The sequence below is a fragment of the Tasmannia lanceolata genome, unplaced genomic scaffold, assembly GCF_043159265.1.
Source record: "Tasmannia lanceolata isolate RefF3 unplaced genomic scaffold, GAP_Taslan_0.1 ptg000005l, whole genome shotgun sequence".
Lineage (NCBI taxonomy): Eukaryota > Viridiplantae > Streptophyta > Magnoliopsida > Canellales > Winteraceae > Tasmannia > Tasmannia lanceolata.
The window spans coordinates 22,374,415-22,392,074 of NW_027518682.1; the positions used below are offsets into that span (position 1 = coordinate 22,374,415).

Below are 17,660 nucleotides of genomic sequence, written 5' to 3' on the forward strand. Positions count from 1 at the left end.
AATCATGCTTACAGTCAATGGTTAGAGAAGGAAGAGAAGAGGGTGACTCGAGACTTGAGAGACAGATGAGAGACAAAATCTTGAAAATAGAAATTGCTCGAAAAATGGATATGATTTATTTTTACTAAAATAACCTTGAAATAATACTTCTTGTCATCAAAATTGGAGCGTATTTTCATAAATAAATAAATAAATAATATATATAGAGAGAGAAAACGGTTCCTACACATATGTGTAGAGAGTTCTCTACACACTAGCTTAAAATACAGTGGGGCCCCACATTGTTTGGGCGATCCAAGCCATCCATTTTAAAGGCCCTCACATAGATAGGGTGTCTACAAAAAATCAGATCCATAGGATCATCCCAACCCTACGATTTGTGGAGATAAAATGGATGTCTTTAAACCTTCACAAATTAGTCCATTTTTTGCCTCCACAGTTCGAATGGTTAGGATGATCCTATGGATCTGATTTTTTGTGGACACCCTATCTATGTGAGGGCCTTAAAAATGAATGGTTTGGATCACCCAAACAATGTGGCCCCCACTGTATTTTAAGCTAGTGTGTAGATAACTTATCTACACATATGTGTAGGAACCGTTTTCTCATATATATATATATATATATATATATATATATATATATATATATATATATACAGTAATTTATTTTGAACGGTATATATATATATATATATATATATATATATATATATATATATATATACACACACACTACCATATAGCAGAAGAGAAAATGAGAGAATTTTGTCCATTTAACACGTCAATGTGGATGATTTTTACCGTTTTTGCCCTCCCCACATATCTGTACATACCTTAATTGTAAATTCCGTTTCGGTCGCCATTTCGTTTTGGCCACCGAAACGAAATTTCGGTGGGATTTCGGTCATTTCGGTGCATTTCGGTCGAAACTTTTCGTTCACACAAAAAATATATTAAAAAATATGAGAAAAATCCAAAAAATAAAAAATCAATAGAAAAAGATGAAAAACTAATAAATAATCCAAAATATGTGTCGCAAAAGGCATATTCATTACTTAAACACATAAAGTCTTGCACAAGTCCAACTGATAGTCTGATACATAGAAAAACATAAAAAAAAGGAGATACATGAAAGTGAAACATAGACAATAGCTAGTAGCAACAACTCTCAGTCATCATAACCCGGATGATCATACTCAATGTCTTCTTCGTCGTCGTCGCCGCCGTCATCACCACTTGGACCACCAGTAGGGACATCTTCTTCAAGAGGCATGAGAAAGTCGCCGTCGTCGTCCCCGGCCCCAACCACAGCAGTAGGTGCTTCAAGATTTTCCCACCAAATGTCTTCCGGCGTGAATATGACATCTTCTTCTTCTGCAACCCAATCCATCATGACATCCAGATGGTCTATGCTCAAAGGGTCACTAGTGGTAGATGATTTCCTCAACAAGTCCCTGAAAAGGAAAACATTAAGTTTAATGTCAAAGGTTAAACTTAAAAGCTTAAAGTAATGAGGTGAAAGTTGAAAACATTATATTACGTTGTATACCTTTCTCAAAACTTAAGATTGTAATAGACAAACACCGAGTCATCTAATCTCTGATGCTCCAACCTATTTCTCTTTGCAAAGTGAATGTGTTCGAAGGTGCTCCAATTCCTTTCACACCCAGTCGCACTGCAGGTCTGACTGAAGATTCTGATCGTAAAGGTCTGTAATTCTTCCACGTCACCTCCGAATTAATTCCACCATGCAACTGTAAAGTAACAAATAGTAAAGCATTATTTGTTGAGAAACTGAAAGTTAAAATGAATTATACTTAATTAAACAAACAACTCAAATATACCTGGTCCCAACTTCGTTCGGTTGCGGATTGCAAGCTTCATTCCAAACATACCCTTAGCCTCTCGATAATCCTCAATCTGATTGGTGATGAGGTCTTGTGTAGCTTCATCAGGTACCAGTCGAGTGATGCATGCCAACAAGCCTCTGGTTACTTCACTGTGCTTAGAGAAGGTAGGAGTGAAAAAGAGAGCAGGGTTAAGAAAATATCCTGCTGCATGGAGGGGACTGTAGAGTTGCCTATCCCATCTTTGGTCGATGATCCTCCAGATGGGCATGTAATCTGATTTTTTCTTCAACCTCTCCTTGATGTTCTCTTTGGCCTTATCCATGGCCTCATATAGGTAACCCATCGCCGGTTTGTCTTGCCGATCTACCAAACGCAGCACTCTCACTAAAGGCTCATTGATGTTTAGAATGTACTTGCATTGGTCCCAAAAATATTTATCCAACACAGTACTAACTACCCCTTCACTCAGTGGATGTTGGACAAACCTACTAGTACTATACTCATCAAACACAAACATCTGCTGAAGTGCTTTCCGATTTAACACCAGACTTTGTATGCTAATGAAATTTCTAGCAAATCTGGTTGTAGCAGGGCGGCACAACTCCTTCCCACCTGTGAACTTCTTCCTCATCAAATTCAAGAGGCTTCCATGGTTGTAGATGAACTTTGTAATCGTCCGAGCCCTCTCAATTGTGGTTGCTATGTGAGGAAATACAGTCGGTTTGCACAGATGCTCCAAGATGAGATCTAAGCAATGAGCTGCGCAAGGAGTCCAGAAGAATGTACCAAACGCGGCTTCTAGTCTTTTCCCAGCAGCTTTGTAACTTGGCTCACTGTCAGTTACAAATTGCACCACATATTCCGGATTCACCTCTCCGACAATCTTTTCAAAGATATTGTATAATTCATCGACATTCTTCACTATGCCAGATGCATCAACGGATTTGAGGAATATGACTCATTTAGGGCAGTACACCAAAAAGTTAATTAGGGAACGTTGTTTGGTGTATGTCCATCCATCTGCCATAATACTACAACCAATGTATCTCCATGACATCTTAATCTCCTCCAAGTAGTTGTTTACCTCATCCACTGTATTCTTCAAAATGGAACCCCTTAAAGCATGATAAGTAGGTGCCTTATAACCCGAACCCACGGCATTCACAGCATCAAACATAGGTTGCCAGAAAGGTGAATTGGCAACGTTGAAAGGGAGATTGGCATCGTAGCAAAGCATGCCAACCGGCCATGTCTGCTCTATCCATTGTTTCTTTGGTAGCCAAAGCACTTTTAATGCTTGGCTGGGCTCCAGGGGTTGTTCGTGGTGCAAAGAAATTCCTAATCCCTCCTGTGATTCCCTTCTTCTTCCTTTTTGTACCACTCGGTTCTACAAGAACTTCCTTACCTCTTCGTTGAGGCAATTGTGTGCCAATGTCTTCTTCATCCTGCTCTTCTTCTTCGTCTGGTGTGCCATAAAAACCTCCAACCTCTGCTCTGGATAGGCTCATCCTAGCCCTTTCTTTTCTCTTTGCATCTAAAAGTTGCTTCATTCGGTATTTTACATCTTCAGTCACTTTTTTGCATGATGCTACTTCACCAGGAACAGCCGCTAAATGTTCTTTCAAGCGGGTTATACCTCCACCCGATATGACTTTGCCACTGAATATGTAAGTTACTTTATTTTTTTACCCGGAACCAATGTACCGTAAGCCCATGCCGGGTCATCCGATCTAGCGGGTGCCGAACCAATAGAGGATGCTCCTGCAGAAGGTCCCGAGCCCGACCCACTCATTCTGAAATGAAGTAGAAGAAGGGGGAAAATGAATTAGAAGAAAGAAAATTGAAACAAATTACAAAAAAATGAAGTAGAAGGGGACAAATGAAGTAAGAAATAAAAGAAAGGAAATGGAAAGAAATAAAGAGAACCTTGAGGTTGAACTTGAGTTGAAGAGAAGAAGAAAAAAATAGCCTTCACTCACTTGAAATAAGCCTTTGGAAATAGTTCTTGACTTCTTGTAGTGGTAAGTTGAATGTATGCCTTCCCTTTGCTCCAAAATAGACTTGGATTGAGTTGAAGAAGAGGGTATACTTGTAGGAAATTTAGTAGAATAGATAATGTAAGTGAAAGTAGAGAAAGAAGGAGAATCACTTATGTGAAGGTGGAGGATAAGAAGGTAGGGAAAAGGCTATTTATAGAGTTTTTAATTGATTGTGCATTTAAAAATGACTAAAATACCCTTCCCAACAGCTATAAACAGTCACATTTTGAGGTTAAAATTGTCAAAAACCAAAAAGAGCCGTTCCAGGGGCATTGTTGTAAAATCTGCAAAATCCAGTCAAACTAGCCATTATGCACGATTCCGGCCGGAATGGAGAATTTCGTCCATTCCGGACGAAATTTCGAATTTTGGAAAATTTCATCCGAATGGCCGAAATGGAACGAAATTTTTGGAATTTCGTTCCGGAATTGGAACGAAACCGGTTCGTTTCGTCCGGAATGGACGAAACGAAACGGAATTTACAACAATGGTACATACTATCTATGTGAGGGTAAAAAAGGTATGAATGTTCGCTAGCCACCTTCTCCAAACACTCTGTCTCGCCCATCCTTTGCAATTGTACGTATTCAGAGATTTGTCTTATTAGATGTGATGAAAAACTGCACGGAAATACTATTTCTTGAAAGGTTGCTAGCAATAATACTTAAAGAAAGAAGCTAGCAATAATAATCATCGCGTAGTGAAGTTTGGGAGGGAAATTACAGACAACAGGTACCTGGATATGACAATTACGGAAAAAACTACAAAGAAGAGGTTTCAAAATATGACAATCACGAAAAAACTACTTTTCCTTATTAATTTTTGAGGATATTACGAATTCCGCACACCTGTAAAAATATTTACAAATTCCGGGCACCTTCAAACGAACAACAAATTATGGAAACCTTTATGCACTGTTTGGTTGCCGGGTTTTTTTTGTTCCTGGGAGTTATGTGGGAGAGTAAGTTAAATTTTGGTCCCATCCCATGTTTGGTTGCCTTTTAGCACTAGGTTTTTTTTAATCCCACTCTTGTAATGATTGCTTGTGTGGTGTTTTTTTTAATCCCACTTTTGTAATGATTGCCTTTTCATCCCATCCCAAAATAACCCCAGGAACAAAAATAAACTCAGGAACCAAAAATAAGCTTGAGAAGAATTTTTTTCTACCCAACAGTTCAAGCAACCAAACAAAGGTTTTTTTTTCCCCACCATAATCCGGTCAATCAAACATGGGATTTTTATTTTACTAGGATACTTCTAGGACTTTTTTTTTCCCACCTATCTCCCAGGATATTTTTTTCTCCCACATAACTCCCAGGAACAAAAAAAACCCGGCAACCAAACAGAGCAGATTGGAGGGCTAGGATCAGCCTATGGAAATGATTTTACGGGCACAACCTATTGATGTTGTGTTCCATCACATGGACGGTTTGGATCAACCTATGATGTGGTCCGTACAGTTCTTTGTCGGCCCGTGCATCGCACGGGTTTTTTTACTAGTTATACTATATTGCAGAGGAGAAAATGAGAGAATTATTTGAATTACGGATTAGTAAAAGCATAAAAGAGGGGGAGAGGATTGAAATTATGTGGCTTTAATGGGTGCCATTGTTAAAAAGCATAAAGGAGGGGGTAGGATTGAAAATATGTGGATTGAATGGGTGCCTTTGTTAAAAAAAGTCAAAAAAAGTGATGTGTAATTCTATTAGAATTTTGGGAGAAATTCAAATAAGTCTCTCCTTTTCTTTTCTGCTATATATATGAGAAAATAGATCCTGCGCTCGAGTGCAGATAGCTTATCTGTGCTCGAGTGCCGAAAACAACGGTGGGCCCACTTTTTTGGGTGATCCTAAGCATTCATTTGAAAGGCTCCATCATGGATGGGGTGTGTACCAAAAATCAGCTCCCTTGGATCATCTTAGGGTGTCCATTTGTGTGTGTGTGTGGGGGGGGGGATGGACAGATATTGTTTGTGTAGGATGATCCAATGGAGCTGATTTTTGGTACACATCCCATCCATGATGGGGCCTTTCAAATGAATGCTTAGGATCACCCAAAAAATATGGGCCCACCATGTTTTCTGCACTCGAGCGCAGATAACTCTCTCTCTCTCTCTCTCTCTCTCTCTCTCTCTCTCTCTCTCTCTCTCTCTCTCTCTCTCTCTCTGTGTGTGTGTGTGTGTGTGTGTGTGTGTGTGTGTGTTTGTTTATATATCTATGTGTGTGAGGAAATAGTTCCTGCGCTCAAGTGGAGGAAACATGGTGGGCCCACTTTTTTCGGGTGATCCTAAGCATTCATTTGAAAGGCCCCATCATGTATGGGGTGCGTACCAAAAATCAGCTCCATTGGATCAACCTAACCCTTCCATTTGTGGGGTGAAAATGGGCGGATTTGTGGACAAATAGTATCTGTCCATTTTCTCACCCCATTTTCTCACCCACAAATGGACACCCTAAAATGATCCAATGGAGCTGAGTTTTGGTACACATCCCATCCATGATGGGGCCTTTCAAATGAATGCTTACGATCAACCAAAAAAATGTGGGCCCACCCTTGTTTCCTGCACTCGAGCGCAGATAAGCTATCCGAGCTCGAGCGCAGGAACTGTTGACTATATATATATATATATCGGATTCCGGACTGTCATGTGGGCTTTTACTGGTTGTCAGGATAATTTTTTCAGATCCTATGATCAGGGTCCGAAATATGTGCATGGATTCCAGTAGGGTGTCTAGGTCCTGTCCAGTTAATTTCATATTTGGATAGTCCATCAGACGGTATGGGTCCATTGACACCCCTAACTGAGACATTTCGATTTCGGCACAAAATTTCAGCCAAAATGTTGTAAAATCATGGAAATGTTCCGTAAAAATTCACAACAAGAATCCAGGTAAGATTCTTCACCATTGGTCTTTCTTTTTATTTTTTGTCATTTTTTCATAAATTTCTTCAAAAGAATATTGTTCTTCTTCTCTTTTATGCTGCCAAGAAATTTCTTGCCCGCGTCCGCTCCGAGTCGACAAGGATTTTTCTTGGCCGCATTCCGCGCCACATCCGCGTTTTTAAACACTGGTTAAATCTGAAAGCCTCACTTGCTACATAAAGTGACTCATGTAGAATGACATGCATAAAACATAATACCTTTGGTGATGATGTCACATCCAGCCCATATTGCTCAAGTGGATTGCTATATCCCCGGATTCTTTTTCCCCATAACATAACAAGTATCATAACAGCAGGGTAGAGGCCTATGATGCAAGCATATTCAGCAATACCAGTCGAACGTTGCTTTGCCCAATTATGCACAATTGTTGGGAGCAGTGGAATGACCAATGGTGACCATAGAACCAGCACCATGCAGACAAACCCAAGAATCCTAGAGAGAAAAGATAGACAAGTTTGAAAACGCAAAAACATTTTAAAGCTCACAATAATAACTTGGTTATAAAAATGTCATAAATGGAAAGCAAAATATAAGGGAGGGAGATGCACAGCATTTTACAAGAGATAATGGTTGGCACATACAATTTCTATGTGTGTGGGCCCATATTGGCCCTGCTGCACAAGGCCATTTACTTTCAGTTGGGAAACGACGTTTACCCACCCTATATCGTGCCCCATAGAAATATAGGAGCTAAATACGAATGAAGAACCAGCAAAGCTAAAGAATATACCAAAATTTGTTGCACATGGAAAAGTTAGCATCCTGAATCTTGAATGTGTGGGGCATCTTTGCATTAAGAGGATGCAAAAATACAGTAAAATATACTGGATAACAATAATTCTGCAAAGAGTAATGAATCTGCTGCTTTTTGAAAACGGAGACACAAGGGTATGACCACACATGTGTGTGTGTGTTCGTCTCTAGGGATGAGGGCAAGTACATTAGTTCATAGGTGGTTAAGTTCCATGGCTAAAAAAGATGAAGTTTGAAAGTTTGATTGTTAAATGGTTTAACCAAATAAAACAATATGATGATGCAAAGATCTATCAATATATTGATAATTTATTCTATTTTGATTGGTTAAAGGACAATTATAATTTAAATTGATGATGCTCCCAGTCCGATCTATTACATTTTACAAATTGGCCTATAAGATAAGTTCTAAATGAAGCTACTAGAGAAGCATTTTCCACAAATGAAGCAACATGATTCATGAAACACTAATCACTACTTATATCCATATAGATATGTTTCACCCGATGCAACAAACATTAAATCTGAAATCGGGACCTGCGCACACCAGGACACAGAGACCTGAATTCAAAGATAGATATGAATTTCAGCCAAAGAATATAGTATGCTTTCAAAAATGAATGAATGCAAAGTAGTAAATGAATCCAATAGAATAACTGTTCCATGAAAACAACATAATGAATAAGTGTACTCCATTTGTCAAAATAATAAAAGTAAGGTTACATGTCTAGCATTGTCAATTAAAAAGTTCTTAAGAATATGATATCACATCCTCCAGACTACAATACAAACCACAACCAAAGGGATAGAAAGACCAACAAGTCAACTGAATTTATACGTAATGAGTCCACAACTACATTAGCTTCCCTATGAATATGAAATATCATTACAAAAGCCAATGTATAATGAAGTCAACTACAAGGAATCTCCTACTTCACCTACCTTTGAAACAAGGGACGCTCAGCAATACCCAAGAACAAGATAAGCCTGTCAGTTAAGCTCATAGCACCACGCATACCACCCCAAAGTAATGCAATTTTACCAATCGAACTCAACATTCCACCCTTTTGTCCCAAGTCTGCCAACATGGCAACCACCCTGCATGTACAACCAAAATGCTTTGAAAATTTTGATAAATACAAATGCAAAACAATATTCCATAGAGAAAATGATTAAAAAATTATAGAACAATAATGAGCATAGAAGCAAATGAACCTGACCTTTCTTGATCAACTTCCCCATCGCTCTTGGTAGGCACTACGGGACCCGCAACCGACATTGCTTTCTCGGCAAGGCTAGTAACAATATTGTTTTGGTTCCTCTCCTGCAATGCCTCTTCAAGATTATCATGCTCCTTTTGTGGATTTCTTTTCTCGCTGATAGGAATAGATGAAGTTTCAGTAGTTTCATGGCATTTGTCTTTACCCTGTGGTTCAAATCAAACCAGTAGAGCATGAGCAAAAAGCCTTTGTCTTTTCTAATGATAACAACAAACATTATTGAGCAAAACACTGCAGCTTACAGGAAGGGCTCCAAGAGTGTGGTGGTCTCAAGCAAAATGAAAAGAGAAATTCAATGTGCATTAACTATGAAATGTTCAGAATGATCAAACAGAGCGGCAGTGAACTGAGTAAATCCCAGGCAAAAATAAGCCAGAATTCTTAAGAAGACTGCAGTTATGACCCAAGGAAGTAAGCCGGACTTCTTTTGTCCAAATCAAGACAATCAAATGAGTGAAACAAGAGCCTGAGGAATATATTGAGGGGTGGTAGTGGTAGTTATTTCTGTTTTTTTTTTTTTTTTGTTTAGAATCAGCCGATAATGGAGACAGATACATAATTTTCAAAAAAAAATGGAGACAGATATAGAAACTATGTAGTGAGGTTGGTCTATGATCATAGTTCTGTGGTATCCGATCAGAATAGGTTGCCAGTCTTTACTTAACTCAACACAGAGATGGAGCCACTGGAAATGGAAATAGTGCCCATCTATGAGGTAGTGCCTAGGAGTTAAAAGGCTGGACCCTTTTGACCAAATAGAGATTGAACCACAAACAACCAAATTCCAATTGAAATGAAATCTTTAGGAGGAATCAATGAAACACCATCAATTCAAATCTTGGATCTTTGAATTGAGAGAGATCCAAATTCCAGTTGAAATGGAATCTTTAGGAGGAATCAATTTATACCTAGATCAGTTAATATCCCCAATGGTCCCACCTGAACCTCCTTCAAGGACACGTTAGAATTCTGAATTCCTAATGCTGATTTACTAGGTTTCACTTGCCAGTGAGAAGCACTTTATTAGTTTATTTGCTATTGTTGGGTGTGGACTGTGGAGCAAATTTCTTAAAGAAAGAAAAGAAATCCAGAAAATTAAAAGAAAAGGAAATGGTTCATACTTCATACTTGAAATTATAAAGAAGCATGGCAATTCTTATCCAATACTATGATGTGTCCAGTAAAAGTACACGGCTTATTTCATGTGGATGTGGAACTAGCTGAAAACTGGAAGACAAATAGGCAACATATCAAATATTATGGGGAACAAGACGCATTTACATCAGCAGATAGATAACTCCTCCAGACAACATGCCCCTTCTTACATAAGTACGACTTCCCACAAGGAAGTGAAATAGATAGCAGCACTAAATTAAAAGTATAAGTGAAATAGATAGCAAATTGATGGTATAAGATTCTGAGCGGATTTGATTACTCACATTACGGTGAACCAGTAAAGCCGATGCACCCACGGCAGCTGTAACAGCGCCGACCATGGCACTGTCCTTGTTTAGATTTGCTGTCTCAGGCTTCTTGGAGCAAGAACCTCGGGTAACTGAGCTATCCAAATCAGCATATTGAATATTCTTTCCAAGAAGTTGATGATGATCTTTCTCAGTCTCACTTTTTTTACCAGAAAATCTATCCCCCTCATTGCTAGCTTCATCATTGGTTGCTTCACGCTGGTCACCTTTTTTATCTTCGTTTTTTAAATCATCTGATATGTCACATTCTTCAGTTGGTTGGTGTTGAAGTTCAGTATCTAATATTACATAAGATGGCTCAAGAATACTCTCCCCGACACTGACTTGTAGCGGTGAATGAATATTTTGATCATCTCTGTTAACTCCCTCCGGAGCTTCAGCATCATACATAGAATCTGGAGGGTCCTCCAGTTGATCCAGGAGCTTCCACTGGCCTTCTTCCGGGAAGTATTCAAGGAATAGATCTGTAGTTGAATCTAAATCTAAAAATTTTGTATTTGACATCTTTGAAGGAAAATATTTGTGGAGGGATTCTTTGTATGGTAAACCACCATAAGGATTTACAGCAATTTGTAGAGGAAAACTCTGTACATGTCCAACACCGTTTGAATTCTCTGTAAAACCTGTGGAATCAATTAAATTTTCCTGCTTATTTTTGTCTTCCATATCTAATTGACTACTGGCTATATCATTTCCTTGAGACCTACCAATGTTGTCCATAACTGATGTCTTAAGGTTGCTCATGGGCTTATTACGACCCAGTTCATCTCCAAAATTTTGGTGTGGCTCAGCACATTCCTCGAGGGAATTATTTACGGGATTATCGTAAGACCACATCACATCAGACTGTATGCTTAATCCATCCTCAGTATTTTCCTTATTTTCAGACCCATATTTGCTGTTGACGGGAGGTTCATTGGAGGCAATGGTAGATTCTGCATCCTCATTTTCATTTTGTTGCCCAACGTCACTTGGGTTGTTTTCTTTCTCAAACTCGTCTATCATATTTTCTATAACACCGAAGACACTGTTAACTGCCATTTGGGTGGAGTCATCAAACCCTGTTAGGGCATCCAGTGCCTGAGAAACAGAGATTGATGGGAGGCTAGAAGGTGATGATAGGGGTGGAGATGGTTCATCAGCTTTGGCACTGGAACTTTGGCTCATAGCCTGCACATTCTTGTCTTCATTCTTTTGGATATCATTCCCTTGTTTTTCCATTAGTGAGGGCTCAGGAGAGAGAAGAACATTTGAAGATGGTACTTCATGCTCAGTCCTGTTTTGATGGTTTGTTTTTCCTTTTTCTGGACCACTTTCTTCAACACAAGCTTCTGTAGACTTATCTTGAGAAAACTCCACATTTTCATAATTCTGCTCTGCCTCATTAGAATCCCTCATTCCAGCAGCAATCATATCACCTCCATAACCACCTTCCAACTGAGGGTTACCTAAATCTAAAGATGTTTGCAATTTTGATGAAGGCTGAATCTCAGATCCTAGTTGCATAGAGGGCTTTCCTAAATTAGACTGATTGTTAGCCATTTCACCTGATAAGTCATCATCAGAGCTTTGGTAGGCCAAATCTTCTCTCATCATTTCCTTGCTATCCAGCAAGGTTTCTCCTTGTGAAGACATTTTTTCAGGACCAGCACCCTTCATCATATTGTCTGAAGAATGACTGTTGCTATCCCCATCATTGGCACTTGAAATCCCTTGGAATTTTTCTTGGATTTTTGACTTTACATCTGTTGTTACATTAGCAACCAAATTATCCCTCATCAGATTGCCAGGATTTAAATTTAATCCTTGACTCCGCACAATTTCAGAAACAGCAGAAGTAAGCTTTTGGCGGACGTCTTCTGGCACAGCTCCTTGCAAGGCTTTCGTGAATGTTTCTCCTTGCTCCACAGCAGTCAAAACCTGGAGAAGAACATACGGTAATTCATGTATTGTAGGTGAATCCAACTAAATGATGAAATTGGAATATCCATGTAAATAAGTAATACAAAACTGGCAAAAAATTGGTCCATTGAGAAAGTACCGGGATTAAAATTCAATGCTTGTGAGTAGAACTTTCCGTATACCATGAATTTGTTACAAGGATCTTACCAGGGTTTGGATGTGAAGTGTCCAAAACCTGATGCAAGAAAGGGCTATGCATGTGATGCATATAATTCACAGAAATAAATACACATGAAAAGGTTATAACCGCTTACAAGAGACAGATGTCCTCATAGTTTTTAGAAGCATTTAAGATGGCTTAATCATGTCCATAAACCATAAATATCAGTAACAGAAAAAGCGTGACACTCCACACCATGAAAGAGTTCTGCCTACAGTACCCAAATAAAGAATCTCAACATAGAACTACAGTGAGGGTTATCAACTCCAACAAAGTAATCAATGTTTGCATTCAATGATCCTAGAAGAGGTGTATTTGATAACAATTTTATTCAAATATAAGAGAAAAATGATGAAAAAATAAAGACTGTATGATCTTGTGTGTGAGATAGGATTTGATGGGACCACTATTTAAAAAAAACCCGAGTCAATCATCTACTCGCCTGAGTCGACGCCCTTGGGCGAGTTCTCAGCCAAGGTTCCCTGCCAATCTAATACAAAACTCCTTTGACTTGCCTGAATTAAAGAAAGGTTAACCTCATCAATCATTGCTTTCTTTGTGAGAAATTACTACGCATGCCACAAAAACAGCACAGTTTCTCTTGTATTTAAGACTTTTCAAGTAACAATCCCAAATCATTTTGAAAATTAAAGTTCGATTGCCTGATAATGAGACTAAACCCCATCCACATTCTCTATATATCTCGTCACCAAATCAATATTTTGTTCACCAGTTCTCCTTTGTATATCAACCTCAACAGGAGGAGCTGAATGAATGAATAAGAATTATTTTTAGGCACTTGCTTCCTTCCCTTTCATGTTGAAAATAAAAGAAGACTTTACGAAAAAGAAGAATTTTTTTTTGTTTGAATTTTATTACTAAAAAGAAGATAACGAAAAGAATATACAATCGGGCCCACATTTACAGGACGAGGGCAGATGCCTCGATACAAAGTCAAGATCCAGTTTCACCTTCTGTTGCAAGTGAGTCAATGACCCTGTTGGCCTCCCTACCAACAAGATGGAAAAAGAAATCTAAAGTCCCTCTAAGTACTCGAGTCTCTTTTCTATAATCAGCACGCCTCCATGGAAATGGGCCTTGCTACTCATACACCAAGTTGTAATGAGCAAGTCCTTCTCCACTAATAATGATCTAGCAAAAAAAACAAATGAAGATTCTTAATCATAAAGCTAAGTTGGCTTTGGCTGTATTAAAATCTCTAATCTCCAGCAGTTCACTGCTTGGCATCATTACCCTTGTTATCTCCTAATATGCCCCAACACCTGCTAGTCCTAAGCTAATGTCAAACTTCAGCTTGGAAGACCCAAGTGGAGGTCAGCTCCATTTTTTAAAATCATAGTCACAAATATCTGTGTCAGGAATTTGTCAAGAAGGGTATATCTCAGGAAGATTTTTTTATTTTTGGGTTTATACCGAGAAAAAACTGGAAAAGTAAAATATTTAACATACATAAAAATATAAAACTTAAGAAAGAATATATTTCGCTATCTTGGTTCAATCCAACATAAGGAAGGAGAGATTGAAGAAGATGTTAACCACACAATAAGAGGAGGGTGGTTGAAGTGGAAGCATGCTTCAGGAGTTCTATGCGCCCGTAAAATACCTACCAAGTTGAAGGGAAAGTTTTATAAGACAACTGTGAGGCCAGCCATGCTGTACGGCTCAGAATGCTGGGCCACCAAGAAGCAGCATGTACATAAGATGAGTGTAGTGGAGATGCGAATGCTTAGATGGATGTGCGGCCACACAAGGTTAGATCGAATTAAAAATGAAGACATCCGTAAAAAGGTGGGGATGGCACCAATTGAGGAGAAGATGACAGAGCACCGCTTAAGATGGTTTGGGCATATCTAACATAGGCCTTTGGATGCTCCAGTGAGAAGAAGTGACTCGTGCCAAGTTGATGGAGTAAAAAGAGGGAGGGGCAGACCGAAAACAACTTGCGTAGAAACAGTGAGCAAAAACTTGAGGGCTAGGAACATAACAGAGAACATGACCTTGGATAGGAGAGAATGGAATAAAATGATCCATGTAGACGAACCAAACTAGTGTCAAGATTAGACTTAGTCATTTGAGACGGGTAGATTGTTATTACGAACCCGATTCGGTTCGCAACAGATTTGATCTTCTTAGAGGGAAGATCAGCCTCTTGATCCACTTCGAGGGAAGGATCAATCCTCTTTTGTGCACAAGACACACTTTCTCAAACAATTTTATTTATTCCCCAAGAAAAGCTGCGTACAAGTTATTTATAAAAGGTACCTAATCTGGATAAACCTTATCTCTAAGACTCCTACATAAACTAAACAACTGGAGAGCAAATCTAAAAATAATAAATATCTCAAATAATTTATTTTAGCCAAGTGGGGCCAGATAAGCACGTAACATTCCTCCCCTCTTGAAATCAACCTTGTCCTCAAGGTTGGAGATTGCGGACCAATTGTTGAAAAATCAAATCTTGCGCATTTTTCGAAAGTCTTTTTCCGTCTCCCTCCTTTTCTTCTTCTCGTTGTTTTGCAGTATGTCTTCATCAATGGATGAGACAACTCCATTTTCAAAACGATCTGATTGCGGTGTTCATCAAAGCTCTTTCGTTGTGTTTTCCAAGAATGATTTGGATGTTGATGCACAGATGATTGTGCGTGAGAAGAGAAATGGTAGGCTCTTTGGCGACGAACTCTTTTGTAGTTTTTTCACCTTTTCTTCTGGCTGGTTTTTTTCTCTCCTTCTTTTCTCCTCTTTTTCTATTTCGCTGTTTTCTTTTTGCATTTGTCTTTTCTTCAATTTGCTTTCGAAATCTTCGCTCATTTCCTTAATCAGCATGCTGATTTTGTTCAGGCCTTCCGCAAATAGTCGTTGTTCTTCTATCATTTTTGAAAGAGATACTTTCATCTTCTGAAAATCACCGCCCAGGGGAATCCAAAATCTCCAAAGATGTATTCATGGCACAGGACTGACTGCTCTGATACCACTTGTTACGAACCCAATTCGGTTCGCAAGAGATTTGACCTTCTTAGAGGGAAGATCAACCTCTTGATCCACTTCGAGGGAAGGATCAATCCTCCTTTGTGCACAAGACACACTTTCTCAAACAATTTTATTTATTCCCCAAGAAAAGTTGCGTACAAGTTATTTATAAAAGGTACCTAATCTAGATAACCCTTATCTCTAAGACTCCTACATAACCTAAACAACTGGAGAGCAAATCTAAAAATAAGAAATATCTCAAATAATTTATTTTAGCCAAATGGGGCCAGATAAGCACGTAACATAGATCCTTTCACCTTCCTCATGAAAATTTTCTAAAGGATCCATTAGTTGACCCCAACTAGTTTGGGACAAAGGCTTAGTAGAGTTGAGTTGCATTTTTAAGAAAGAATAATAAAAAAAAGTGGTGAAATTTTCGTGGTAAAAATAACCATGAACACAATATTTTTGAAAATCACAGATAATTTCCAGTTTTTGTTGCTTTATGAAAATATCGCAAAAAAACATATACTTTGAAAAAGTCAGACATATGGGACTATGCTGACTATGCTCAACCTAAATGTAAAAAGATTCGTTCCTTGAACCATTATCCTCCAACCTTCCATTAAATGATCAAATCTAATGATAGAAAGAACTTTAGATGAGAGCCCAAGAGATAAGCAATTTTTAATCTTTTTTTATGACCACTGAGATGCCCATCTCTCTGCATAAAAATTAGACTAATACATAATGCCAAAAAAAAAAGTATTTTTATCTGAGATATAACAAAAATTTCGTTAAAATGCAACAAGAAACAAAAGTAGGGGCCAAGGTGACACCCTTAGAAGCACGAAGCGGGTATGGGGGTGTTGGGGTGGATGCAGGAGCGGGGACGGGGAAGCGTGGGGGTCAAGAAGAGTCTAAGTTTGGGAGCACCATGGGAGTGCGTGTATGTAATATTTTCTCTATATATCTTTCAAAATTCAAGTACATCAAAAAATAGTAATTTCCAATCATCTTCATATACGTCTTTCAAAATTAATTACGTCAAAAAGAAGTAATTTCTAACCATCTTTACTTCCGTGCCTTCTTTCCCCGTGCCTTATGAAGATGACTTTGTGTTTGCTCCAATGAAGTACCTTGAAGAGTTGGAGGAGTTTGATTCAAGGAAGTCGGTGATGGTGGAACTGATGGAGTAATAGGAACAAGTTGGGAGCGTCATGGGAGCGGTTTCTATCTCTTCGGGGTTGCGCTAAAGCTCCTTCCTAAGGAGCGCTAGATCATGGTGTATGTTATTTGCTGATGATATAGTATTAATTGACGAAACCAAAGCAGGAGTAAATGCTAAATTAGAGTTATGGAGAACTACTTTGGAATCTAAAGGTTTTAGACTGAGTAGAACTAAGACAGAAAAGATGGAATGCAACTTTAGTAATGTAAGGAGGCGGGACAAGGACGTAGTATATATGAGTGGACAGGAGGTACCTAAGAGGGATATATTTAGATATCTTTGTTCAATTCTACATAAGGAGAGTGTGAAGAGGATGTTAACCATAGAATATGAGCAGGTTGGTTGAAGTGGAAGCTTGCCTTAGGAGTTTTGTGCGACCGTAAAATCCCTACCAAGTTGAAGGGAAAGTTTTATAAGACAGCTGTGAGGCCAGCCATGCTGTACGGCTCAGAATGTTGGGCCACCAAAAAGCAGCATGTGCATAAGATGAGTGTAGCAGAGATGCGAATGTTTAGATGGATGTGCGGCCACACAAGGTTAGATAGAATTAAAAATGAAGACATTCATAAAAAGGTGGGGGTGGCTCCAATCGAGGAGAAGATGAGAGAGCACCGCTTAGGATGATTTGGACAAATCCAACGTAGGCCTTTGGATGCTCCGGTGACAAGAGGTGACTCGTGCCAAATTGAGGGAGTAAAAAGAGGTAGGGGTAGACCGAAAATAACATGGGTAGAAACAGTGAGGAAAGACTTGATAGCTAGGAACATAACAGAGAACATAACCTTGGATAGGATAGACTGGAAGAAAATGATCCACGTAGAAGAACCCAACTAGAACCAGGATTAGAGCTGGGTATATCCCTTTTACCTTCTTCATGAATTTTTTTTCTAAAGGATTCATTTAGCCGACCCCAACTAGCTTGGGACAAAGGCTTTGTTGAGTTGAGTTGAGTTGAGTTGAGTTGAGA

The 17,660-nt window shown here is 38.9% G+C and overlaps 1 protein-coding gene across 4 annotated transcripts in view; it reads right to left on the reverse strand.

Annotated features, from left to right (window-relative positions):
• Positions 1 to 17,660, reverse strand: part of LOC143877983 (uncharacterized) — a 34,827-nt gene that overhangs the window by 2,984 nt on the left and 14,183 nt on the right. For 3 of the 4 annotated variants that reach the window (XM_077380351.1, XM_077380350.1, XM_077380353.1), the window contains 4 exons: positions 10,308 to 12,272; positions 8,809 to 9,014; positions 8,531 to 8,686; positions 7,033 to 7,267 (listed from right to left, as the gene is read on the reverse strand). In XM_077380351.1, coding sequence (XP_077236466.1) covers positions 7,033 to 7,267; positions 8,531 to 8,686; positions 8,809 to 9,014; positions 10,308 to 12,272 — 2,562 coding nt within the window. Of the gene's footprint in view, positions 1 to 1,033; positions 1,457 to 7,032; positions 7,268 to 8,530; positions 8,687 to 8,808; positions 9,015 to 10,307; positions 12,273 to 17,660 lie in introns of those variants that run through there. The other variant, XM_077380352.1, reaches the window with a different exon arrangement.